Genomic DNA, 26,134 nt, shown 5'->3' with positions numbered 1-26,134 from the left:
GCCAGTACTACTCCTAGGCCTAAGTGAGTGAGGAAAGAAGAGGTCACCAGTGCCTCATGAGAGTTAGAACCAGGGCAGAAGAGCCACCTGGAAGGAACTTAACTCTAGAGGAGCTCAGCATTGCCAGCACCTGACAAACAGGAAGGAGCAGGAAGAATCAATATGCTAGCCTCTGTCTCCTTTTACCCTGGAATTTCCTGCCTGTGTCTATAATTGGCCAAAAGCTTCCCCACAAACCAGAGCTATACAACCTATAGAGGGGTCAGTCTCCCAGAGCACCAAGCAGAACAGAGAAGAGCAAGGAGTGGAAATAGAAGAGCAAGAATAACCAGAACAAATAAATTTCTGGTTTCTAAGTGTTTAAACAAAAGAAAGAGTGAAAGGGAGGGAGGAAGTAAAGAAACTGATAGATTATCTACATAAATATTATAATGTATATAATACTAAAAAGTAAACAACACATAGGAAAAATTTTATAACATACCATAAATGGAGAATCTCTATATCACCTATTAATAAAAATCAATTTAATAACATGAAGGGCCAGCTCATGCCTATAATCCCAACACTTTGGGAGTCCAAGACAGGAGGATCACTTGATCCCAGGAGTTGGAGACCAGCCTTGGCAACATAGCCAGACCCCATCTCTACAAAAAATTTAAAAATTTAGCCAGGGATGGTGGCACATGCCTGTAGTCCCAGCTGCTTGGGAGGCTGAGGCAGGAGGTTCTGTCGAGCCCAGAAGTTTGAGGCTGCAGTGAGCTATGATTGTGCCACCATGCTACATACAGTCTGGGTAACAGAGCGAGACCCTGTCTCAAAAAGATAAAAAGAAAAAAAAAAAGAAAAATCTTAATTAAAGAAATGAAGAATCTAATAGACCAATTAGCAAAATGACATGAACGTATTGTTTCCAAAATAGAAAATAAAATATGTGCTAGTAGACATACGAAGAATGTTTAGTCTTATTATAGTAGAACCAAATGAGATCTATTTCTCCCCTCAAATTACAAGAAAAAAGAGGTAATTCTTAATACAGGCAAAGATACAGTGAAACGGATCTTTTGTATACTATTAGTAGAAGGTGTAAATTGGCGCAATCTTTCTGAAAATCAATTTAACAGTAATTCCACTTCCAATATTCTATTCTAAGGAAATAATTAGAAACACAGATAAAGATCTATGCACAAATATGTACATAACAGCTTTAATAATAATAGATTAAAATAGGAAACAAATATCCAACATTAATGCAATGCATAAGTTATACAACATCCATTCCATCAAATATTATGGATGCATTAAAAATTATGTTAACAATGAGGGATTTTTGTCATATGGTAAGCAGAAATTCGGTATGCAAAATTATATGTACAATATGATCACAACCATGTTTGGAGAAAAAAATCTGGAAAATACTAAAGGAAAAATATAAAAATGTTAATTGTCATTATTTTTCTGGATAATGAGAATATGGTGATATTTTTTCCTTTTGCTTCTTTATATCCTTATATGCTTACTGAACTTTCTAAAATAAGGACATATTATTAATATTTGTTGAATACCCACATTGTCCTAGTCACTGTTCTGGGACCTAGACATACAAAGCTCATAGGGCACAGTCTTTGCTTCTACTTGCTTATAATCTAGTGTCTTATTTTTATATGGTAACTTTTAAAATAATAGATAATAAAGATATTGTTCAATTAGGACAGATGAGGGGAAGTAGTGTCCTATATATTCTTCATTTGATCTCTTTCCCTCATATCACCTTTCCAGGTCAGTAGGAATTCTGGCTGTCTTATTGTCAAAATATATCCAAAACCCTATGAAATCAATAAGGCTTTCAAGAAACAAACAACAACAACAACAAAAAACCTAAGAGAATATCTTTATGACCTTGGAACAGGGTAATAGGCAAAGAGTTCTTAAACAGAACACAGAAGTGTTAACTATAACTGAAAATAATGATAAATTGGATCACATTAAAATTAAAACTCTATTCATCAAACCACAATATTGAGAGGATAAAAAGGCAAGCCACTCAGGAAAAGAAAGTTTTTTTGGTTTTTTTTTTTTGAGACAGAGTCTCACTCTGTCGCCCCGGGTAGAGTACAGTGGCATCATTGTAGCTCACTGCAACCTCCAACTCCAAGGCTCAAGTGATCCTCTTGCCTCTGCCTCCCGAGTAGCTGGGACTACAGGCACACACCACAGTGCCCGACTAATTTTTCTATTTTTAATAGAGACGGGGGTCTCAGTCTTGCTCAGGTTGGTCTTGAACTCCTGAGCTCAAGTGATCTTCCTGCCTCGGCCTCCCAGAGTGCTAGGATTATAGGCATGAGCCACCATACCAGACCAGGAGAAGAAAGTTTTTACAATTCATCTATAAGATTCATATCCACAATATATAAATAACTCCTACACAGCAATGAGAAAAAGTCAGACAACCCAAAAGAAAAATGGGCAAAGACTTGAACAAGCAATTACAAAAGGATATCCAAATAAATATGGAAAGATTTCAAAATATTAGTTATCATGGAATGCAAATTAAAACCACAATGTAGGCTGGGCACAGTGGCTCATGCCTGTAATACCGGCACTTTGGGAAGCCAAGATGGGAGGATTGCTTGAGCCCAGGATTTTGAGACCAGCTTGGGCAACCTAGTGAGATCCCATTTCTACAAAAAAATTTAAAAATTAGCAAGGCGCAGTGGCACACATCTGTAGTCCTATATATATATAGTTCAAAAACAGCTAAACTAATCTATGGTGTTGGTATTCAGGATTACTGACTACCTATGGCAGGGGCACAGGGTGTGCCTGAAAAGCGGGGAGAAGGTTGATTTTGAAGTTCTGGTAATGTTCTGTTTCTTTTTTCTTTTTTTTTTTTTTTGAGACAGAGTCTCACTGTGTTGCCTGGGCTAGAGTGCCGTGGCATCAGCCTAGCTCACAGCAACCTCAAACTCCTGGGCTCAAGCAATCCTCCTGCCTCAGCCTCCTGAGTAGCTGGGACTACAGGCATGCGCCACCATGCCCGGCTAATTTTTTGTATATATTTTTAGTTGTCCAATTAATTTCTTTCTAATTTTAGTAGAGATGGGATCTCGCTCTTGCTCAGGCTGGTTTCGAACTCCTGAGCTCAAACAATCCGCCCGCCTCGGCCTCCCAGAGAGCTAGGATTACAGGCATGAGCCACTGCGCCCGGCCAATGTTCTGTTTCTTGATCTGGCTGTTGGTTATATTGGTGTGTTCACTTTACGAAAATTCATCAAGGCATACTTTTTTGCATATGTATTAAACCTCTATTAAAATTTACATTATATATTCTTATATACATGTATATGTATGCATGTATGTGTATATATTGTCAAAGAACAAAATTTCCACAAATTGAGTTTTAAAGACTTCTATTAGCAATTTATGAACCAGATAACATTCAATCTATAAAATAGGAGCTCCACCCAGCATGGCAGAACAGTTGGTTTTTGTAAGGCAACTTGAGCAGGAACAAGGAAACAGCATAATGCAAAAAGCTGATTGGTTAACATCAGGTTACTTCAGGTTAAAACAGAGAGGACTTCCTTATCATGGCATCTCAGGTCAACTGGGCACTTTTGATAGGTTGCTATGAATCTCCTGTTTTTTCAGAAAACTGGCCTGTTTAGAGGTGTGGCTATAATCTCTCCCCTAATTTCTCAGGTCAGATCTTGCAAATAAATGTCTTCAGTTTCAGTTTGGTGATGTGAAACATTAGCATAAATGACTCCATTTTGGGTTGGTCTGTTGGAATCTAGTACCAGAGCACAACCCAAATCAATGGCTTCTCATAATTTTTATTTAATAACACACACACACACACACACACACACACACACCCCTATATATATTCCATCCAAACTATGGCCACTTCTGATTTCTTCTACTATTATCTCCAATCCAAGACTTCCATGAAAACGGTCCCTGGTGCCAAAAAGGTTGGGGACTACTGCTTTACCTCCCCCAAACCCACTCATGCAAACACAGACATGCACACAAAAACATAGGCAAGAGGAGAATGAAATAAGAATAATTCTCCTTATTAATGAAGTCTGAATGTAAACTACCCTGTCCACTATAATTATTAGCCACTTCACTCACATAATAGTCATAAAATATATTTTGTATTATATATATGTATATATGTATGAGATATATATTATATAGACTATATAATACACCTCATACATATATGTGCACATATATATAATTACAGAGATTATATAATCTTCTTGGTTCAGAATTAAATGAGGATGACATCCAGGTAAAGAATCATTATATTGGAATTATTCATTTTTATATAAACCTTGCTATGTGGTCGTATGTCCATTTTGAATACATGATATAAAAAGAATCTATTGTTTTGTTTGCCAAAATATATGTACTTGGGACCTAGGGCTTGTTCCTTTAGCATTTTGCGTAGGAAACTTTTTCAAACAAAATAAAACCATTTTTTAGGTTTTCATTGCAATAATCAAAAGTTTTTCAGGCCCTGAAGATGAATTTTTTGTAAGTGAATATGTCCAGAAATTGAGATTGTTTCAGTCAGAAGTCTCACCTCCCTGTTCTCAAAATGAATTCTAGAGCCCCTGGAGCAGACAAGGGTGTTTGAGGTTAACTGCTGTTTCTATATAGATATCAATTACCTTTTCAAAGGGCTACCAGTGGGATTTGCCACTTGGCAGTTTGTCTAAAAACTAACTGAAAGTGTTGGGGGGAAGGGAAGGTCCAATTTGGTTGTCAACATAGTTGACCCTTCAGTTTTGATTTTTAAAAATAAAAATTTGAGGAGGTCCTTTCAGTTACTAAATAGCTGACTACACAATTTTGTTTGGTTGGTTTTCAATTTTAAAAATAGGAAACTTAGTGATATGTGTTCAACTACCAGCATTAGTATCTTTCATCTCTTTCCTCTTAGAAAACAGTAAACATAACATCAAGCTATGACTTTTTAAGTGAATTAAGTAATAAAATGAAGCCCCAAATCCATTGGGTGTAACAAGACCAATGCCCGATCATTTGTTCATCAAGTAATTAAGGCTTTTAATAGGGCAGAAAATGATGGTTAAAGGGAAAGATGGCTTTTACTTATGAGTACAAAATAACCATTAATGTCAAAGTTCATTTTGAAACTCATACTTATGGATGAGCAGAGGAAAGTACGGGGTAATGAGGATATGTGTGTTACTCCAGTGTGGGAATTCTGGCTTCATCTTGACCGCATAGCCTGGAAGCTGTGAAACCTAGGGCAGGTTACTTCCCTTATCTTAATTTCACCTTCCTGGGGATGTAAAATGAGTATGGTAAAAACACCTGTCTTTGTAAGGCTTTTGTGAAGATTAAATTCGCTCATAGTTCTAAAAATGTTCTGTAGCTGTAATAATGTATAAGATTATTACTGTGCTTAAATAATTCACTGAATACCCTTCCTGCCTCTCCCTACCTCTAAAGCCACTTCCCTGAGGTGTAGCCAAAGTTGCCCCCCAATCTTGAGGTCTGCTTATCCCAGCTGTTTTATATTGGGATATTTTTCATTAATTAATGAGAATTTTCCATGTTTAATGTCTGAACTAGCCTGCCTAAGCCAGAATAGAACTATAGCTTTCTCTGAAACCCAGATACTATACATATACAAACAGCTCCCTGAGATCTTTAAGGTAGTAGTATTGGAGATGGAAATTAAAGAGTGAGGGAAATCTCTTCCTTCCCCACCCCAGGATGGAACATTGTCCCATTTTCCTAAATATTTTTCTACCTATAATAGAAAAAAGGTACTATTTAATGAAGACTTATTATATGCCAAGCACTGTGCTACGCATTATTTCATGTAATGCTCACAACAGACTAATGCATTCTGTACTATTATTGCCACTTACAGACCAGGGAATTATAATTAGTATAATTAAGCAGCTTGACCAGAGTCACATACCTAGTAAGGGACAGAGTCAGGATTTGAAAACCCAAACCTGCCCAATTCCTTTTCCAGGCTTTTCCCATTATTTACCTCCTACATTTCAACTTCTTTTGCTTGTCCGTGTTTACCTTGCTATCCCTTTATCATTCCATCCTTGATATGCCTGTAATGAGTAGTGGCATGTTCCCTCTGCTTATGGAACCGTTACAATCCACTGGCAGAAAGACAGGTGGCAAACAAATCACTGTGTGACACAGAAGTATTTAAGAAGTCTCTGCATTCGTAACATGGAAATAATATTCTACCTTATAAGCCTGTTGTTACAATAGAGTGAAATGCTCATGTCAAGTATTTAGCAAAGACCCTGACTCACAGAAAGTGGTCAATATATGGAATCTATAATGTTGCCAGACAGTCCAAGGACAGTAACGAGGACACCAAACTATAAGAGCAACTTGGAGCCAGATGTTGAGAGCCTTAAATGCCACCCTAAAAAGTCTAGACCTTCATCTTGATAAAAACAATTGTTCCAACGTTAGTAATCATTCTGAAAAGAAATTAGAGCTGATGCTATTTTACATTACCTTTTAAAATTCATTGTAAGTGAGATGGAGTTGGTGGAAGCAGTTGGAACCAGTTTAAAGGAGTTTTGTATTTGGTATACTAAAGGGAAAGGATATTTTCAAGTTTGGTGCCTTTTATTTTTTCTTCCGCAGTAATTAGTGAATGCCAAAGGCAGCAACTGGAGACTGTGAGCTACTCTTCTCGCTATGCTCTGGGCCTCTTTTATGAAGCTGGCACGAAGATTGATGTCCCTTGGGCTGGGCAGTACATCACCAGTAATCCCTGCATACGCTTCGTCTCCATTGATAATAAGAAGCGCAATATAGGTCAGTACCCCCATTATTTCCCTTAAATACAGTAACAATGGTGGATGTAGATCATGAAAAATGCTGTTTAATTGAGTGTTGCCATTCTGAACAGAGCAAGCATTTAACTCCAAGCCACAGGGGATAAAATTTAATGTCACATTTGGCCAGTAATAAAATACACAGTGAAACCAGCAAAGTTTTTTCAGAAAATCATTCACCACATGGTTTGTATTACTGAGTTCATGAAAATAGTGTCAGAAGGTTTAAGATTTCAAAATGACCCAAGTTCTTTTGCTTAAATATGGATCTATCTATATGCAAATGTATCTCTCATCATTTGTTTCTTGGTGGAGTTTGTTTTCGTTTGTTTGGTTTGGGCTTTTTAAAATTTGATAAGTGCTGCTCATCCACTTCCCCTGCTAGAAATAAAAGGCAAATTTTACTGTTATGAAAATCTTTCAATTCAGTATAATTTTATTGTTTATTTATATTTCTTTTGGAAAAATATGCTAAAATTATTTTGTATAAATGTAACTAAAATGATGGGTAAAATGTTTCACGAGAGCTTTACTAGAATGTGATGAAATCTAAACTCCACCTTTTTTGATGAAGATAGTTGTAAAAATTACATTTCAATTGCAAGAAAAACATAACATTCATTTCAGGCAAAAAGGTGAAAGTATATTCTTATTTTTAGGATTGTGGTGATCCTTGAGGTGCTGCTTTTAGTGGAATAATCTGTAATGATCTAAAATGACTAAACTCTTGAAAGGAATCATCATTTGTTTGTTACAGTGTTTTATGATGCAGCGATGGTTTCATCAAGCCATTAGTTAGAAGTCTGGCTTGATAAATTCACCAACTAATGTCTCTTGGCTTGCCAGAACTTTATAATGGTAGAACTGGCCTGGAGTATGGTTTTTATATCAGAGCACATGATCTTAGAAAAATGTTTCTTTTATAACTTAAAACTCCCTAAGGGCTAGACTGTTTATGTTAATAATGATACCACATATATGTACAATCAGCAGTTCATGAAATGCCCTATAACAGCAATGGACAAACCATTTTTAACTCTGCAACTGCTTTGTTCTGAGAAAAGGAAAATAGCCCTTGATCTTCTCATGTTATTATATACGTTATGCATTAGACATTATCCTTTGTGTTTTACATCATAAGACATGATATCTGTCCAGGTATATTCAGCCGTATATAACAGAAAAAAACAATTTAAACTTATTTAACAACATAAGGAAACTTGTTATATTATCTGCTATGGACTGAATTGTCTGCCCTCCAAATTCATATGTTGAAGCCCTAATCTCAATATAACTATATTTGGAGAGAGAGCTTTTAGGAGGTAATTCAGATTAAATGAGGTGATCAAGGTAGGATCCTAACCCTATAGGATTGATGGTCATACAAGAAGAGCAAGAGAGATAATTCTGTCTGTCCTGGCTTGTACATGCCAAGGAAAAGCCATCTGAGGACATAGCAAGAAGGCAGCTGTCTGTAAGCCAGGAGGAAAGCCCACATCAGGAACCAAACCCACCAGCACCTTGATCTTAGACTTCCCAGCCTCCAGAACTGTGAGAAATTTCTGTTGTTTAAGCCACCCAAACTAGAGTGTTTTGTTATGGTAGCCTGAGATGACTAATGTATTATCTAAGAAGAGATTAGGGAAGGCTTCAGAGTTGGTTGATTCAAGAACTGAGCAATATCTTCAAGGACCTAGGGTTCATCTTTCTCTGCTCCCTTCTACTCTTGATGTTGACATCCTCAGAGGGCTGGTAGCAAGATGGCAGTAGCTATTGGAGTCACATTGAAACCCAACAACATGCTGAGGAAGAACAGGAGCTATCACTGACTCTGTCATAGGCCAGAATTGGTTTACTCGACCAGTCCAAAATTGTTAAAGGGGTGAGAGCAGTGTGATAAGACTAGACAAATCAAGATCTACACTTGGAACTGGTGTTAGGGTCATCCCTTTAGTCATGTGAGAGGTAGCTACCTAAATAAGATAGGGTTTTATTAGGAAGAAAGAAGTAAGTAATAAATGCTGAGTTGACGATCAATAATGCCCATTATCTTCAAGTTCAGTCACATGATATGTGGGAGGTAAAGTTCTAAAGTTAGCACATAAAGACAAGAGTCACATATATTCAAAATTACCTTTGAAGTTCCTTAAAACTACATGACATTTTGGAGAATGACATAACAACTTTCAGTAAATTCAGTACGTCCATTTTTCCAGCATTCATTTGATTTTAGTTTCTTTGGGTGAAGCCAGATTAAATATTTGGTTAGCATTTATATGATAGTGATATTATGTACTATGAAAGGCATACAGGATGGAAAGAAATATTAATAGCAGAATCTTATCTCCTAACAGACTAAATCTGCTGTATGAATGGAGTGGAATGGTGGGTGAAAGCACCCATACTATTGTACAGTAGTAATTTATAAAATTATGCAAATTTTAAAAAGTATAACATACAAATATTAATAAACTCTCATGTGATTGACAGCATTTGAAATAATAGAATTTTTGTAAAATTTTTATATCAACAATCACACAATGTTAAAACTAGAGGGCTAGGTAAATTGGAAACCATATTTTTGCTATAGCCTGTGGTCGTGCCACTTTAGCTGGCAAAGAAATACCTGCCTTCCTTTGTCAGTTGTGTGGAAAATTAATCTTCAATTATGCAAGTTTTAAATTATGTGAAGCTTCCAGTAATGGCATTCTCTAACATAAAATCTAACTGCTTTGTATTTAAACTATTTTTTCTCACTATCTGGGGATCAGAGTACTAAGTGTGTCTAGTTGAATTCACCTAATATGAATGCCCATACATGTAACTTTACTGCATTTTGTTGATATTGACAGTTAACTATTGACAGCCAGTAAGAGATGTGTCTTTATGCCACTAACACTACCCCACACCCTCCCCTTTATTTGGGGTGTTTGATTGAATCAAGAATTAATACTAGAATGCACATACTCAGTTATCAAGGGGAACATTGATGTTTTGTCCAGGTAGGACAAGAAGAAGATAGATGAGGGTGACAGTATTGAAACCACAATATAGAGTCCATTGTGAAGTCTTGAAGAGGATACAGAAGTGGCCCAAACCAGACAAAGGTGAAGACATAACCATTTGTCAGATGTCAGGAATATATAATATATGCAGAAAGTCACAATCAGAACCAATGTTTCCTTATACAGAGGGACTAAATTCCAAGAGGTGCTAGACCCAAATCCAAGTACCAGTAGTTATGGCTAAGACCTGATATACTTATGTTTGTGTTTCCCAAAATGTGTTCTATAGAACACTAGTTCCTTGAGATGCTCTTTGGGAAGGGGCTCTGTCATCAAACAAGGTTGCAAAATGCTACATACTTTACCCCTATTTTGGAGAGTCTCAGGACATATTATCCTATTAAAGGATATTCCCGCAGAAAAGATACCTTTTCACTTCTTTAATCTAGAATTTCCCAAATGTACCCATGCATAGAATATTTTATTTGGGCACTAGACTTACACCAGAAATGGTTCCCCAGTATACACTTGAGAAAACCTGACTTGATTTCGCCTTTTGTTTCATACCTGGACAGGAATTGTAGGCCAGAAAGTTGGGGTGGAGAGATCTGGTCCTGAAGGCACCAATAGGAAAATACATGAGATTTTTTAGAGATGGGAGAACCCTCGTTGCCAATGAACTCAAATCTTGGTGAAGTTAGAATTTGAGACAATTTAAGTTAAAATAAGGTATTTATCATATTAAGATGGATAATTTCTTAAATTATTGGTAATATTGGCATAACAGGAAGAATTTGGACTTAAAAGACCTAGATTCAAACTCTGGTTCCGCAAAGTGTTAGTGATGTGCTCTTGCATGATCCTTGTATTGGTAATGCTAGTTTTTGTAGTCCAAAAACTTTAATTGCCTGAACATGACAGAACTTTATTTCTTGTGCACATAAAGCCCAAACAGGTGTTTATGATTGGTAGGTAGCTTCTTTCAAAGCAGTTATTCAGGGACCCAGACTCCTCCATTGCTTGACTCTGCCAACTTCATCAGGTAGCTAATGGAGTCCCTGTGCTCATAAGCATCAAATCAGTGGATGGGAAAGAGAATGAAGGAGAATACATGGTAGTGGCTAGGCCTAGAAATGGTGCACATCAGGTGTGCTCACAATCTATTGTTTAGAACACAGTGAGCTAGGTGGTGACACCTATTTGGAAGGGAAGCTGGAAATGTAGTTTACCTATGCATATAGGAAGAAGAAAAAATAGATTTGGTGATCTTCTAGCCAGTTTCTGCTACAACACTTAGCATACATCGTTCTATAAAAAGAACAGATTAGACCTGCATGGATGATAAAGAGGTTTCACTGTAAGTGCAAATCATTCAACCAGTAGTCACCACCTAGGGCGAAAACCAAGAATGATTCCAAGGCTGGGTATAGACTCAGTAGAAAAGGCTATGCCAACAATTAGCAATGTCTGTCAGGTAGGGGGCATAAGTGTAGTGCCCCAAGTGAGATACATTTACCTCCCAAGAAGTTCTCTGAGGTCCCTCCCAAGATCTTAAATTTGGAGTCAAACTGTCAAGGAGTCACACTACCCAGATTGAACTCAGTTCCGCCACTTACTAACTGTGTGACTTTGGGTAAATTACTTAAACTATCTGTCACCCCATCAATAAGATGAAGAAAATAATACTATACTAACCCCAAAGGGTTATTGAGAAGTAAATAGTTTGAACACATAAAGAGCTTCACATGGCACTTTAGCAAATAATAAATCAGTGTCTATGGTACCTTTTATTATCCTCAATAATTACAGTCTTCACTTTGGATATTATATTCTCCAAAGAAAAGTCCATAAATATAAAAGTCTAACTTAGGTGAATTCAGCTCTCTGTTAACCAGTACTGATAGGAGTCAGGACAGCTTAAATAAATAAAATGTATAAGTGACCCTGAAAATGATTGGTCAGAAATTTATCATTCTTCCTTGTTCACCATCTGGAAGAGTGTTAATGATCAATAAAATAGCCAATAGGCAGCAATCTGAGGCGATTAATATAATCTGCAACTCTAGAAATGTGATGGCCAATGGGCATAATGACATAGTTTTCAATATCTGATCAACGAAAACAATCCAACTCATCCAAAAAAAAGGAAGACAAGAAAGTAAATAAACTTTGTCATTACATAGAATTTATTCTTCCAAGGATTTTATTGTGAGGATCCCTGAGTAATAAACATTAATATAATGTATAATGCCTTTAATAGCTGTTTTACAAAAGATGCAGAAATGTTATTCCATTTGTCTGTTTATTACATCAACTCTTTATAAAAGACAAGGATATAAGGTGAACTCCTATAAATAATTGGGATGGGCCTGGGGTTTTAACTCCAGTCACCTTGTGATCCCTTCAGGGAGTTTGTGATTATCCCGTTCAGCAGAGAGCCATGCAATTGACAGACAACACAAAATGGTCTGCATTAGGATTTGAATAAATGTGGAATGATTTGAACTTGCAGAAAACGCAATCTAAACAGGTAAAACTTTACAAGTAAAACCAAAGTGGAAAAGAGAGAAGAAGGAAAAGGGGAAAGAGGGAGGGTAGAGGAAAGGGAAAGAAGAACCATAATCATGAAAAACTGTCAAGTTTCCAGTGTAGGCTTTTGTTTTAAAATGTCAGAGCTCTCAGATAAAATAGTAATCATCATCCTAAAATAACAAGCAATAACCAGTAATCATGATATTTTGTCTTTTATATAATATACATAGTCATGTTTAATTCAATTATGTAACCAACGCTTTCCCTATATATCTGTTAAAGCAATTTAATTAGCAGAAGTCAAATACTAATTGTGAATATCCATCCCATTATTACAATGTTGCCATAGAGTATAACATGATTGTAACATCAGATCTTGTGGTGTTTTCTTAGAAGGAAAAAATATATATAATACATATAATGTATACATGTACTTTTATAAAATATGTGTATATATATATATATATGTATACATAAAAATAAACATCTATTTGTCATTTAAATTAATAGGCACAAGTTATAAATTAATCTTGCCCTCTGAAAATGGTACTTTTCACTTGTGGTATTGGGCTAAACTTGTCTATCAGGCTGAAACTTACAAAAGACCTTCAGGTTGGCCAAGAATTGGTCCAGAACATAAGAGCCAGATGTGTTGGTGACTGAGAGTAGTTTCTATCCACCATTCCTGGGAGAGCAGACAGGAAGGAGAATCAAATGACTGTTCATGATGAATAAACGCACACATCTGAAATTTACAGGTCATAGATGAGAGCAACAGAAAACACTGACAGAGGCCACCATCACTGCTGCCTGTTTAGGAAGGAAACAGCAAGGAGAAACCTAGTCTGTTGGCTTTATAAGGAGGTGGGGAGGGCCAATGTAAAGAAGGAGGAGAAAATCAGCAAGGTACACAGGTGGGAATCGGCACAGTCTCTCTGAACTTCCCGTTAAGGAAAGTCAAGGGTGGGTGTGTAATAATTCTCTAATGAAGAAACTGCTGTATTATATATAATAACCTCTAACTTTTTCTATTTATAATTACACTCCCTTTGACAGGATTGTTCTTGTGTCTGCTGAGCACCTAGAAAGATTAGATACCAGTTTGGGAGGAGGAGGAGGGAGAGCTAAATTACTCTGCCTAATTAAGGAGAAAATTTCAGACATCTTGAGGCAATGAGGAGACGAAGGAACAAAAAAAAGAAAGAAGAAACCTAGGTGATGAGAAGCTCTGACTTGACCCGAAGGATTAATATGTAGATTTTGAACTTGGTTACCGTATAGTTTACTTTGATACCCTCCACAACTCCCTACAACCTCAACATGGTTTTGGTATAAGCAATTGCTTTATAGCCATGGTTGCTTTTTATTGGGTGTTGGTGTGTAAATTAAGACAGTCCAGGCATTTTTTGGAATATCTAGGATGAAGTTAGGTGGGAACATTAAGTTTCCTTTTGGTTGGTTCCTTTGCAGAAATTTAGTCTGCTGCCTAAATGACAATCCTCACATATGTTTGAGAACCTTATTTTAAAGGAAGACAGAACTCCTCATCCTCAGAACCTCAAATTTAGAAAGTTCAGCTTGCTGGTTCCATGATACCTGCAACCATGTCTATCTGTTCAGAGAAGGAAATTGAAAAAAGCCTGTCTCTGTGGGACTGAGCTGTTTTGAAGGATCTTGAAGTTAAGTCCTTACTGTGGTCTGAAGTGAAGCTGTCAACACTCCGGGTTGTAAGCCAGGGCTCAAAATAATGTGAGCTGCTCTGCTTCCCAGACAAGTGCCTGTTTTTCATCATTCTGGAGGCATCTCAAAACCTTTGCAAGTTGAGAACAATATTGTAAAACCACGTAAATCTCAGACAACTTGTGAGCCTCAGGTCCTGGGAAACAGTAAAGACTTGAACTAGATGAGAATTTGACAAGTCTTCATTGTGGTTCATTTTTATCTGGGACCATAACAACACTATTCCAAAGAGATGAGCTCTTTCCTTTGCCTAGAGCTCCCTTAGAAAAGATTTCAACACTTTCCTCACTGTCAAGAATTCCTCCTCAGATCAATCTAAATGACTCATGGGCTAAAGAATTGATATGCTCTAACTGCAGAGCCTGCTGCTTTCTCCCAAATTAGAAGCTCTCTCCTTTAGTGAGAATACATGCCACAATCCATTATACAAGCTATATATCCGCTGATCCCTCTTATCTTGATCAAGATTGAAAATAAGAGATAGACACTAATACCATGGCATAATAGGAGTGTGTATTCTTTGCTCAATAAATATTTGCTGAGCCAGTTCTCCTTTACGCAACTCTGAGATGTCCTTCCTTGGTCCTGAAATAACATTGAGAATTAATACTTCAGCACTGGTCACCCACTTAGCAGCCAGGGAAAAGTAATGGTTAGTCAGCATATTGTTATCTCTAAGACATCTCTAATCTAGATATTTGTTACCACTGCCCTTTAAATCACATAAAATGAATGAGCTCTCCAATTACTTGCTGAATCTGGAGGCCACTGAAAAGCATGCGAGTTCTTGGCAATTAGAATGATAAGCAGCCTCTTTTTGAATGTTCCATACCACGCCTAGAACATTGGGAATACTTGACTATATAGTATTGTCAGTAAGACCTGAAAAGAGGTACAAGTATTCTCAGTAACTATTTTACTGTCTCTGGGGAACATACATCTGCTTTGAATGATGGCCTGCAACACAGACCATGATTTCCAAGGTTACACTTCAAAGAATCCCACTGTTCTCTTTGTGAAAGATATTTCTTTTAAATACTTGGTTAAAGAGCAACTGTGCTCCAGCTGAGATATTTAACTTAGAAAATATGCGATAAGCTCTGCAAATGTGCTATTTCTCTGCCACAGTTTAGCAAGTATTTCTTTTTTATATCAGAATACTATTAAAATGAAATGATATCTTGCATAGGAATCTTGAGTTCATGTTAACCCTAGCTTAGTGAGTGATGAATTCTTTATTGCATAACTCATGATTCAGTTATTATCATGGGTGGTCAAAAATAACCAGTATTATCCAGCGTAACGCAACGGACTTTGGAATTGCGCAGACCTAGTTTCATGCTGTAACTCAACGCCTAGAATTAGGTTGAACCATATGATATTGCTATCTTTATAGATTAAAAATTGTCCAATACTAGCATTTTCATGTGATTCAACCTAATAGCTCTATGACCATGAATAAGTTTCTTAATCTCTCTGAGCTTTACTTACTTACCTGTACTGTAAATATATCTCCCAGAAACATTGTAAGGGTTGAATGAGATGATATATCCAAAACTCCTAGGACCATATCTAACACATAGTAGATACATACTAAATGCTATCTTTATAATTGTTGTCACATACAAATTATTTTATGGGTTTAGTCCATCAGTTAAATAAACTTTACCTTTTGAGAAAGAAAAGAGAAGGAAATGCCAATAATGCAGGTTTAGTTAAATATTATCATTTGTTAAAAATAATACTTATACATTAGGGTGGCTAAACAGTATCTTATTACATGAATAAGATATTAAACCTAGAAAACAGTTAAGTTAGATGCAATTCTTTTTTCTTTTTATGGACTCTCAAATCACTTTTTGAATAAGAATTTTTCAGAAAAAATTTACACTACAGAATATCTGAGAAGACTAAGGCACTATGAAGTAAGTCGTCAGCAAATCAAAAGACTGAGACTAATTCAAGAGAAGGTTTCGAAGTCTGACTGCAGAATCTCACCACAAGAAATCACTGTATTGCGTTTCATAAATAGTTTACATCAGTTAGCATTTTTAACTCTGTCCAGAATGATCAATCCATCTTTTTGCCCAAATGTGACACTATTGAGTCAAGTCAGCCTAAAGAGCCCTTTGGTTTATTACCAGTGACTTCTCTTGTTATTAAGTGAGCTGAGAAGGCTCTGATATGCCCTCTAAGATCATATGTGGGCCCTGCTATTTTTAATGATCATTGCCTCTACAGACTCCATATATGTGTTCATTTATATAATGAGAAGAATCCACACGTTCCACATGTACTGTACAGGACATTGAATTCCCTGCATAATATGAATGAATATTAAACATTGGAATCTGAAAAAAATCTGTTGAAATTCCATTAATATTTATAACTGATCTGTGGGACTAGGGGAATTCTTCAGTGTAAAATATTCCAAATTCATCTTTGTAAAAATGATGCATCCTTGAATTTAAAATATAGTTTTCCTCACTGAAATATTTCTATTATAAATATACCTATTGAATTCTTTGTTGTGGTTGTTGTTATATATTGTTACATTATTTAATAGAGTCAGAAAAGGCATTTTAGAACCTTTAGCTCAATTAAACCTAATCTACTCTTTTTTTATTAAAAATAAAATGCCTGTTTGCTCCTTTTCTTGCTATAATCATAATAGTGTTTTGTCAGGATTAGCTAACAATATCATAAAGATTATAGTCCCTTTGATTTAAGAACTTTTGCCCAAATACCCAGATCCAATCTTTTCTTTTTTTTTTTTTTCCTGTCAAAATGTAACAGGAAGAGTAATTCCATTCATCTTATTAGAAAGGAAAGGAGATAAGAATGTCCACAGCAAACCAGTAGATTTTCCCTCAGGGGCTAGGAATATTTTGACACTATCGTAAATAAAAACTTTACCATCTGATTATTCTCAATTTTTCCAATTTAACATTTTATAATATTATGGCAAAAATTTTTCTTTAATGAACCAAATGAACTGGAGCAAAGCTTTAGGTCAAATCCTCCAGCCCAGAGATATATTTCACTCATCCACAGAATCCTTTTGAACAGCTACAAATTTAAAGCTGAACCCAATTATGCGACTATAGCGATAAAGTGATATCTTAGAGGCAAACCAGTATGCTGGCTCGAGGGGAAAACCTTGCCCAATTCAGGAAAATAGTCCAATCATAATACCACTTAGCACACAAAATTTCATATAGGGCACAATGCTGAGTAGGCCAAAATACCATGTATAATAAGGGGTGACTGCATATTGCTGGTGAGTATTGGGAAAGTGGAGCATTTTAGTAGACTGTCATCATAGAAAACCAGGGCTTTTTTAGACATCATGGAAGGAGAACTCCAGTGAGAGCCTGAAAAACCAAGTGCGAGTTAGGAGAAATCCTCTGCTCTAGGGACCTTTCAATTAAAGGCCTTTGAAACCCTTCCGTTTTTCCTTTTGGCAGCACAAATAAAAGCTGCAACAGGCTGAAAATCTCCTTGTGTCCCAGGATAAATAGATGTTTTCATAAAACTTGGGAGGTCTTAGCCAAAGAAAAAACTTCTCTCAAACAGATCTTGAAATCTATGCAGTCCCATTACATGTGACCTTTTCTTTAAATGGACAGAATCTATGGAATTTTTAAAGGAATTAATGGAAGAAAAATAGAGGAAAGATTATTCCAGCTCTGGACAGAAAGTAGATTTCAAAATATACTTGTGAGAGTTTTACTCCTTCGTTGTTGTTGTTGATTTTGAAAAACCATACATGTTAAAATCAAACTTAATGTGTTTGGCACTGGCTTTTGAGTGTCTACCTTCACAATTCTGAACTTGTTCCTTCTCCAGTCTTCCCTGTTTCTGAAAATGGAGCCACCAGTCTCCTAGGTCTTTCAGGCAAAAATCAGGAATCATTCTTGGTTTCTTCCTCTCCCTCATCCAGTCTGTAACCAAATCATACTGATTTTGCTTCCCAAATTGACTTTGCACTCACTTGTCTTCATCACCACTGTCACTACCAAGGCACTGTCTTATCTGAACTGGCCTCATCATACTTACCCCTTTCCAGTGTATTCTTCACATAATCAGAATGGTCTTCGTAAAGCACACAGCTGTTCATGCCACTCACTTTGCTGTTCGAAGCCCTTTAATGCCTTCCCTTTGCACATTGGATTAAATCTCAAATCCTTAACATGGCCTACAAGGTCCTGAATGATCCAGTACAAGGGTCAGCAAACTTTTTTTTTTTTAATAAAGGCTAGACACTTTAGAATTTGTGAGCCATACAGCTTGTTGCAACTACTCAGATCTACTGATGTAACACAAGCTATAGACGTTATATAAAAGAATGGGCATGGCTGTGTTCCAGTAAAACTTAATTTACAAGCACAAGTGGCAGGCCACATTTGGCTCAAAGACCATACATGATTTGCCAACCCCTTAATCTAACATATGCCTATCCCACTGGCTTCTCACTTCTTAGCTTAACTTTCCAGCCACACCTCTCTTTCCTACCATACTTTTTCTCATCTCAAGACCATTGTTCATTCTGCTCTCTCTGCCTAGACTATCTCAGTTTAAATGTACCTTCCACAGAGGCCATTCCTGAATTCCCAATTTGGTTAGATTTTCCTATTGTACTCTTTTATAGCATGCTATATTTTAATTTTCGGTAACTATGCATTGATTCATATCATTATTCCTTTAATGTCTATTTCACCTTCAAATTGTAAGGTTCATGAATGGAGAGATTAAATATGCCTTGCTTATCTTTGTGTCTCTAGCACCTGGCACAGTGCTTAACTCACAGTAAGCTCTCAGTGAAAGGTTTGTTAAATGAATAATGAGTTACTGAGATCTTATCAAAATATGGGAGAGGAAAACAAAAGATAATAATTTGGGGATCTCAGATCTGAAACACGAGATGCTTTTTATCAAGTCCATTCATTCCCAAGGAATATCACTTTGAAAGTTCTATACTTGAAATAAGAACTATGTACTAGTAAGGATAATTAATAGACATGCCCCAAAAATCTTAATGGTACAAAAGCACTGTGGTGGACAAGCTGCGGCTTACACAAAGTCGGATGCAGGTTGGGCAGCTCTACTTCATTTTGTAGCTCTGCCATCTGGAACACACACCTCCATGGTCAGCATGGAGGCAAGAAAGAAATGAGGAAGGCATAAGAGCGTTTAATAGCCATGACCTAGATGCGACATATTTCACTTCCCCTTGCAGTCCACTGGCCAAAACTAGTCACATGGCTTCAAGTTTCCTGCTGAGTAGACTGGGAATTCTCAGGAGCACATGAAATATTTGGTGAAATAAACTATCTTTGTCAGAGAATGTAAAAAATGATTCAAATATATTTCCTAATATTAAACAAAATTGGTCATATGAAGGTACTGTAAGTCCCATAGACCGGTATACTATAGGTTGCATATTTTACCAATTTTAAAAAGCTTTTCTTAAGTTTTAATTTACCATTTAGCATGTTTATGTTACTATCCCACGTGGTGGTGAGCATTAGTGTCTTACTCTCATGCCTCCCTCAGACCGTTTTCTATAAAGACCTTTAATATTTGATAGAGCAGAATGCTCATTTTTTAATAAATTTATGTTATGACCATGGTTTTCCCATGTATTCTATATGTTTTGGTCATTTTTAAAGAATTATATGGCACATTTCTTTTTAAAAGATTAAAATCAAAAATTTGACTGTAGTAGAATGATCAAAGACAGGAATGTATGTATATTTTCTTCCCCCCTCCCCAAATTATTTGTGTCTATGTAAGTTATTCATCAGTCATACAGTCAATGAATACTTACTGAACTCCATGGAGCAGGTATTGTTGTCGGTATTCTGGTGAATAATCCAACCACAATTCTTGCTCTCCCGGTACTTACATTCAACAGGGAATATTAAAATATATTTCTACATAATAATAAATAGTTAGAATTCCTTATAAGCAAAATTTTAACATTTAATCTGATGTCCTTTTTCCTTCTGTGATTTTACTTCTGCAAATTTCTTAAGGATATATATTTTAAAGTCTGTGCAATGGAATAGTTATGGAATTAAAGTAGCAGTATCACAAGCATTGTCTTTTCATCTGTCCAGTAATCCTGGTTGGGTCTTTAGCAAACCTTGAGTTATACTTACAGGAATGTAAAAATGTACCTTCTTTTAAAGGGACAGTTGTAAATTCTGAGGCTTATCTGCTCCATCAAAAGAGGAAAAGATCCTCTAACTTGAAATCAGTCTCTTGAGGTTTATCCTCTTTACCTATATAGTTTGCCTGAAAGTATTCCCCCGGAGACGAGATCTGTCTCACGAAACCAGATCTGCTTCCTGTGCATGTAGATAAAGGAAGGAGCCTCAGGAATGACGGAGAGGGATGAACGCTAACGTGAGTTCTTCGCCAAATGGAAAACTTCCCTGGCTCAGAACTTCCTGAGGCACCCTGCAGCAGGGATTCTATAGATCTATAAGAGTTGGTCTGTGCTATGAAGCCTGGAAATCTTGTTCTTGGTTTTCCACAATGGAAACCTTCAAGAAATTTCTTTCTCTATGAAAGTCAAAATTATTTGAAAATAATCAGAATTTCCAATTCAGTAGTTAGAAGTGATTGAAATAACCAAAGAAATGTCAAGTCCTAAGAATGAAGGGTAGGGAGAAAATGTTGTCTAAGACTCTGTGTAACATAGAGATATGTCTGATAGCTCTCATTTGCATGATGTATATCTGGGTGTCAGGGAAACTACAGGTCTTCCTCACAGCCTTGCATCACCCTCCCCAACGCCTTGCTATATCCGTACATACATATGTATTCATTGTGTGTGTGTGCGTGTGTGTGTTTGTGCGCTAATTGTGTCTCAAATTACAAATAAGGCCAGGCATGGTTGCTCATGCCTGTAATCCCAGTACTTTGGGAGGCTGAGGCAGGAGGATCCCTTGAGGCCAGGAGTTCAATACCAGCCTGGGCAAAACATTGAGACCCTATCTCTAAAAAAAAAAATTAAAAAAATAACATTTTTTAAAAATTACATATAAGAAAATATGTTTGTCCTTTATTAGAACTTATTTCTGTGTAAGAAGCAAAGAGAGGTGTCTATAGGCTAAATTTAGGACAAATTATATCAGGAGTTTGAAAAGTACAATGTAGTGAAATTAAAATCTAGAACATTGCTCAGCCTTTTAACTCCATACCCATAATCTTTGTTAAACTAGCCACTGTGGGCCAGGCACTGGGCTAAGTGCTTTACATGTTTTATTGCATTTAATCCTCACAACAACCCTATAAGCTGAATATTATTATCCCCATTTTATAAATGAGGAAACTAAAGTTTAGAGAAATTAAGTAAAATCATGATTTCAGCCTGAGCTTTAATTGTCTCCAAATTATACTTTTTTGATAAAAGTAAAAATCTCTATCCTGGAGATCCTAATAAAAACTTCCCAGGGAGAGATATTTTCTGCCCCACCGCCTACCCTACAACACATTGAGATTGACTGATTCCTGGAACTAGACTCCTCTCCTCCCTAGTCCTCCCCAATCTATACTTTGTGTCATTTGTATAATGAAAACAACGGTGGCTTTTAAAATGTATTTCCTCGAGAAGAAATTATAACACTAAATGAATTATTTCAAACTTCACTTGCTCCCCTCACCAATTTCCCAGATTGAGATAGTTAAATCCTCAGAGCATATCGCTCCCACCAGCTTTCACACTCCAAGGCACCACTAGCCCCTTAATAGAAAATCCTGGAAATGGAGGGACCTTAGAAAAATCTAGTTCTCTTGCTGTCACTTATACAACAAGTGATATTCACACTCATGGCACAATTCATGAGGATAATTCAAGTTACTAGAAATCCTAAGAGGCCCTGCATTCTCTCACACTCAAGATCACATATATCAAAATACATATGAGTGAGAGTAATGCTATTTTAGGGATAAACCTGAACCTACCTTAATATATCTTTTAGAGAAGTAAACCATCCCAATCCTGGGTATACTAATTTAACTACTGTTCATTACACATGACTTTCCACAGAGCTGTGACACGTGTGAATCACTTGCCCATTTCAGTTCATGAATTGTGTATCTGTGGCCAGTACTAGCAGAGCTGAAACTAGACCAAAGCATTCTTAAACAATGTAGTGCTTTTTCTCACCGTACTACAAAATCACTCATCGTATTTGACCTCAAAAGTAGGATGGGGGTTAAAGCCTAAAATCCAGGCTGGCTCAAGGATTGAGAAAGCTCACGCGAAGGGAAGTGTTTCCATCATACTGGCCCTTCAGATCTTAGTGTTAGCCTCCTCTCTGAGGACCAGGGATTTCTACCCTACTGACAGCACAGAGTGGTTAGAGAAAGGATGAGCTTTCCTTCTCAAATCATCACTGCCAACTAGACCCCCATTTTATAGACTCATGGGAAATTAAAGCTGAAAGGAACCTTAAGAGAATGGGCTTTTCTAACCCCTTTACTTCACATATGAAGGAACTGAGGCCCAGAAAGAGGAGTGTTTCTCATAGTTATTTGGTTATGCAGTCTAAAGAAAATGGTCAACTCTAATCTTCTGTTATATACTGGAGATACGAAGTAAGATTTAGGGGAGATGAGAGGGGGGGAGGAGAGGGGAAAAAAAAAGGAGAGAAGAGAAGAGAGAGAAAAAAGAAAAGAAAACTGACCTTTGTAGGAACAAACATAAATATACCAGACATAGTACCAGAGGCTTCACACATTTAGTGTAGTGTAGGTTACAAGTGACATAAAACTCAACTCAAATGGCTTACTCAAGAAAGACAAAAAGAGAGGGAGGAATTTATTGGTATTATTCCAAAAAAAAAAAAAAATCCAGGAAAATAAGTCTGGATAGTTTAAATTAACATAATGAAAACTTAACTTCTGTTGATTTCTTGACTCTACCTTCTGCTCTACTGGATTCATTCATAACACCAGGTAGTAAGTACCAAGCATTTTGGTACCACGTCTGATAAAACAAACAAACAAAAAACCCATTTCCCCCAAAGCACAACGCTAATCCTGGAATTGAATCATATTGACCTGACTGGCCTACCTTAATTTAATTTAATTTAATTTTAGAGACAGGGTTTCACTCTCTCACCCCAGCCAGAGTGCACTGGCACAATCATAGCTCACTGCAACCTCAAATTCCTGTGCTCAAGGGATCCTCCTGCCTCAAAGTGCCCCCATGCCTGGCCTGGCTCACCTTTAGTTATGTACCCATTGCCAAACTGATCACTGTGGCCAGGAGGAATGGATTAATTCATCAGTTTAACCTAGGCCACTTTTATCAGGGCTGAAAGTGGAGGAGGGGTGATCCCCCAAAGCAAAATTTGGGTACTGTTGCCAGCAAAGAGCCAGTGAAGAGCAGGTGATATCCACCACACAGACATTCTCTCATGTGATCCTCCTGAGTAGCCTGGAAGTCAGTATTTAGCTACAGACAACAATCATGCTAGTGAGCATGGACCTGGATTTTTCCTAGTTGATCCCTGAGAAAACTACAGACTCCTGAAGCAATTGAACCTGGCTAAGTAGCTAAGCCATGCCTGGATTTCTAACCCACAGAAACAAGAAATAATGTCTTGTTTTAAGTAAAAAATATATATATATTTAGCTGCACTGCAACCTGCCATGTCTCAAAGGGGTGCTGGATTCCTTGCATCTATTAAGTAGATCACCAGACAGAAGAACTTCACCATTCGTGAACTGTTTTGAGCCCCTTATTGAAACGCAAAGCCAATGCAGTAGGAAAAAAAATAGTAAAATGAATTTGAGTGGTCAATGTGTGTTTTTTCCTCCCTAAAACAGGGAGTACTCCCTGCCCCAACTCCCACGCACAGCCCTGCCTGTCATCCCTCACCCCTGTATAAGTCAGCTGTCTCCACGGATTACCTGGACTATTATCAAGGCTGAGCTATTTTGAAGATTTGTCTCAACCCCTTGGTCTTACATTTCTTCCACTCTCAGGGATTGGGGGTACCCCTCTAATCACTAGGAAATTATCTCCAGTGGCTCAGTCCAGTCCCTGTTCCTGTCTTCCTACTTTGTCCCACAGCCTCTATCCAGCACCCACAGGTATTGTGGAAATCGACACGTTCATTATTCAGGTAGTTTGGATTACTGGTGAATGCTGTCATTTACTTTCTCAGCTGGCAGGAGAAGGCAGAACGCACTCTTCTGTGAACAATTTTCCATTGTTTACTGAAAGATTATTTCCTAAATTTGTATACATTTACTTATGTTGGAGCTAAGGGGAAACATCTGAAATTGGAAGTACGAACTTTAGGGGAGTTCTCATTTTATTTCCAATTCATCGTGTGGGGTTTTACACACTTGTTTATATTTAACTAAATGCCTATCAGAATGGTTATCTTACATGGAGTTGTTTAGAGGATGTCTGTGTGTCTTGTTAAACATGAGAAATCCAAACATATGTAGCCTGGGATAACAAGGATTACAAACATACAAGTGTACTAGTTTTAAAACTTCCTTCCCTAGCTCTTATTTAAAATGGCAAATGCATACATTCACAAATCTATTAGTACCCACTGGCCTAGAATAAAGAAGTCAAAGTCCAAAAGAAGAGAAGAAACTAATAGATGTGTTAGTTTTTTTAAAAGCTAGTATTTCTAACTCAATGATAGAAAAGTTTCTTAGGGTCACATGCAGAACCAGAGCTGTAATTGTTCAGCTGTGAACATCCAGTGCTGTCAGAATCTAAATGTGCCATGGCTTTGTCCAGAACTGTTGACCCCATCCTGTTTATTCAGTAGATGGAGGAAAGCTTGCTCTATCTATCCATATTCCTTAGGTGCTGAGAACAGAACTGGTACTTCATTCATTCATCTATTCCTGCGAGTATTCAACAAATATTGATTGCTTACCATTTGCCAAACCCTGAGATAAGTAGTGATAGAAATGTAAAATTAAAATTAAATTTCTAAAGTTTAGTAGTGAAAGAACAAAGCACTGACTAACAATCATCCTAGCTTTATAGAGAACTGATGTTTTTCAAGTCACTTTCTATTTAGTGCTAAAAATCAACCCATAATGAGGCTTTGGTTGGCAGTTAAGGGATCACTGCACAACTGCTCTTGTACTTCCAAGACCAAGATGAAGTTATTTTGAACAAATTTAATCTGTATTACCACTATATTCCATGGGCTTCTTATTTTTATTATTAAATAAGTATGTTTTTGACTGATGAACTGATACATTTAATGAGGTAGGTCTTAACCACCTTTAAGTAAGGAATATAAAATTTTGGCCTACATTTAGAAACAGCTCAGGTGGGGCATCTGAAATGTACAAGAAAAGAAAGCTCAATCAAAAGAGTCAGTGTGCCAGGCTCCCACTGTATTCTTTTTTAAATTGTTTTTTTGGAGACAGGGTCTCACTCTGTCACCCACCCTGGCATGCAGTGGTGCACGATCATAGCTCACTGCAACCTTGAACTCCTGGGCTCAGGTGATCCTCCAGCCTCAGCCTCCCAAAGTACCAGGATTACAGGAATAAGCCACCATGCCTGGCTATATTCTTTATTATTGAAGCTTGTGTTTTAAGTTTGTAAATCAGATCCACTGCTAAATGTGATGAAAAAAATTTATAAAGAAATAGATATTTTGATATTTTCACTCTCTAAAGTCGATTTTAGAGAAAGTCTGAAGATGATTGTGAAGACTTTAATATAAATTGTTGAAATTTTTACCAAGGTGGTATCTCACATTAATTAATTTGTTAATTAATTATTATAATTAAATATGCTCAGTTTATAGTTAACAAAGTTGCAGTGTTTTCATTCTGGCCTGGCTCACCTTTAGTTATGTACCCATTGCCAAACTGATCACTGTGGCCAGGAGGAATGGATTAATTCATCAGTTTAACCTAGGCCACTTTTATCAGGGCTGAAAGTGGAGGAGGGGTGATCCCCCAAAGCAAAATTTGGGTACTGTTGCC

General features: G+C 37.0%; 1 protein-coding gene across 1 annotated transcript in view; it reads left to right on the top strand.

The window, feature by feature from the left end:
• Nucleotides 1–26,134, top strand: part of RNLS (renalase, FAD-dependent amine oxidase) — a 265,826-nt gene that overhangs the window by 203,183 nt on the left and 36,509 nt on the right. The window contains exon 5 of the mRNA XM_012659689.1: nucleotides 6,670–6,843. Coding sequence (XP_012515143.1) covers nucleotides 6,670–6,843 — 174 coding nt within the window. The remainder of the gene's footprint in view (nucleotides 1–6,669; nucleotides 6,844–26,134) is intronic.

The sequence above is a fragment of the Propithecus coquereli genome, unplaced genomic scaffold (genome assembly GCF_000956105.1).
Source record: "Propithecus coquereli isolate 6110/MARCELLA unplaced genomic scaffold, Pcoq_1.0 Scaffold63, whole genome shotgun sequence".
NCBI lineage: Eukaryota > Metazoa > Chordata > Mammalia > Primates > Indriidae > Propithecus > Propithecus coquereli.
Note: the sequence above shows the minus strand (reverse complement) of the source record. Positions and strands in the feature narration are given on the sequence as shown.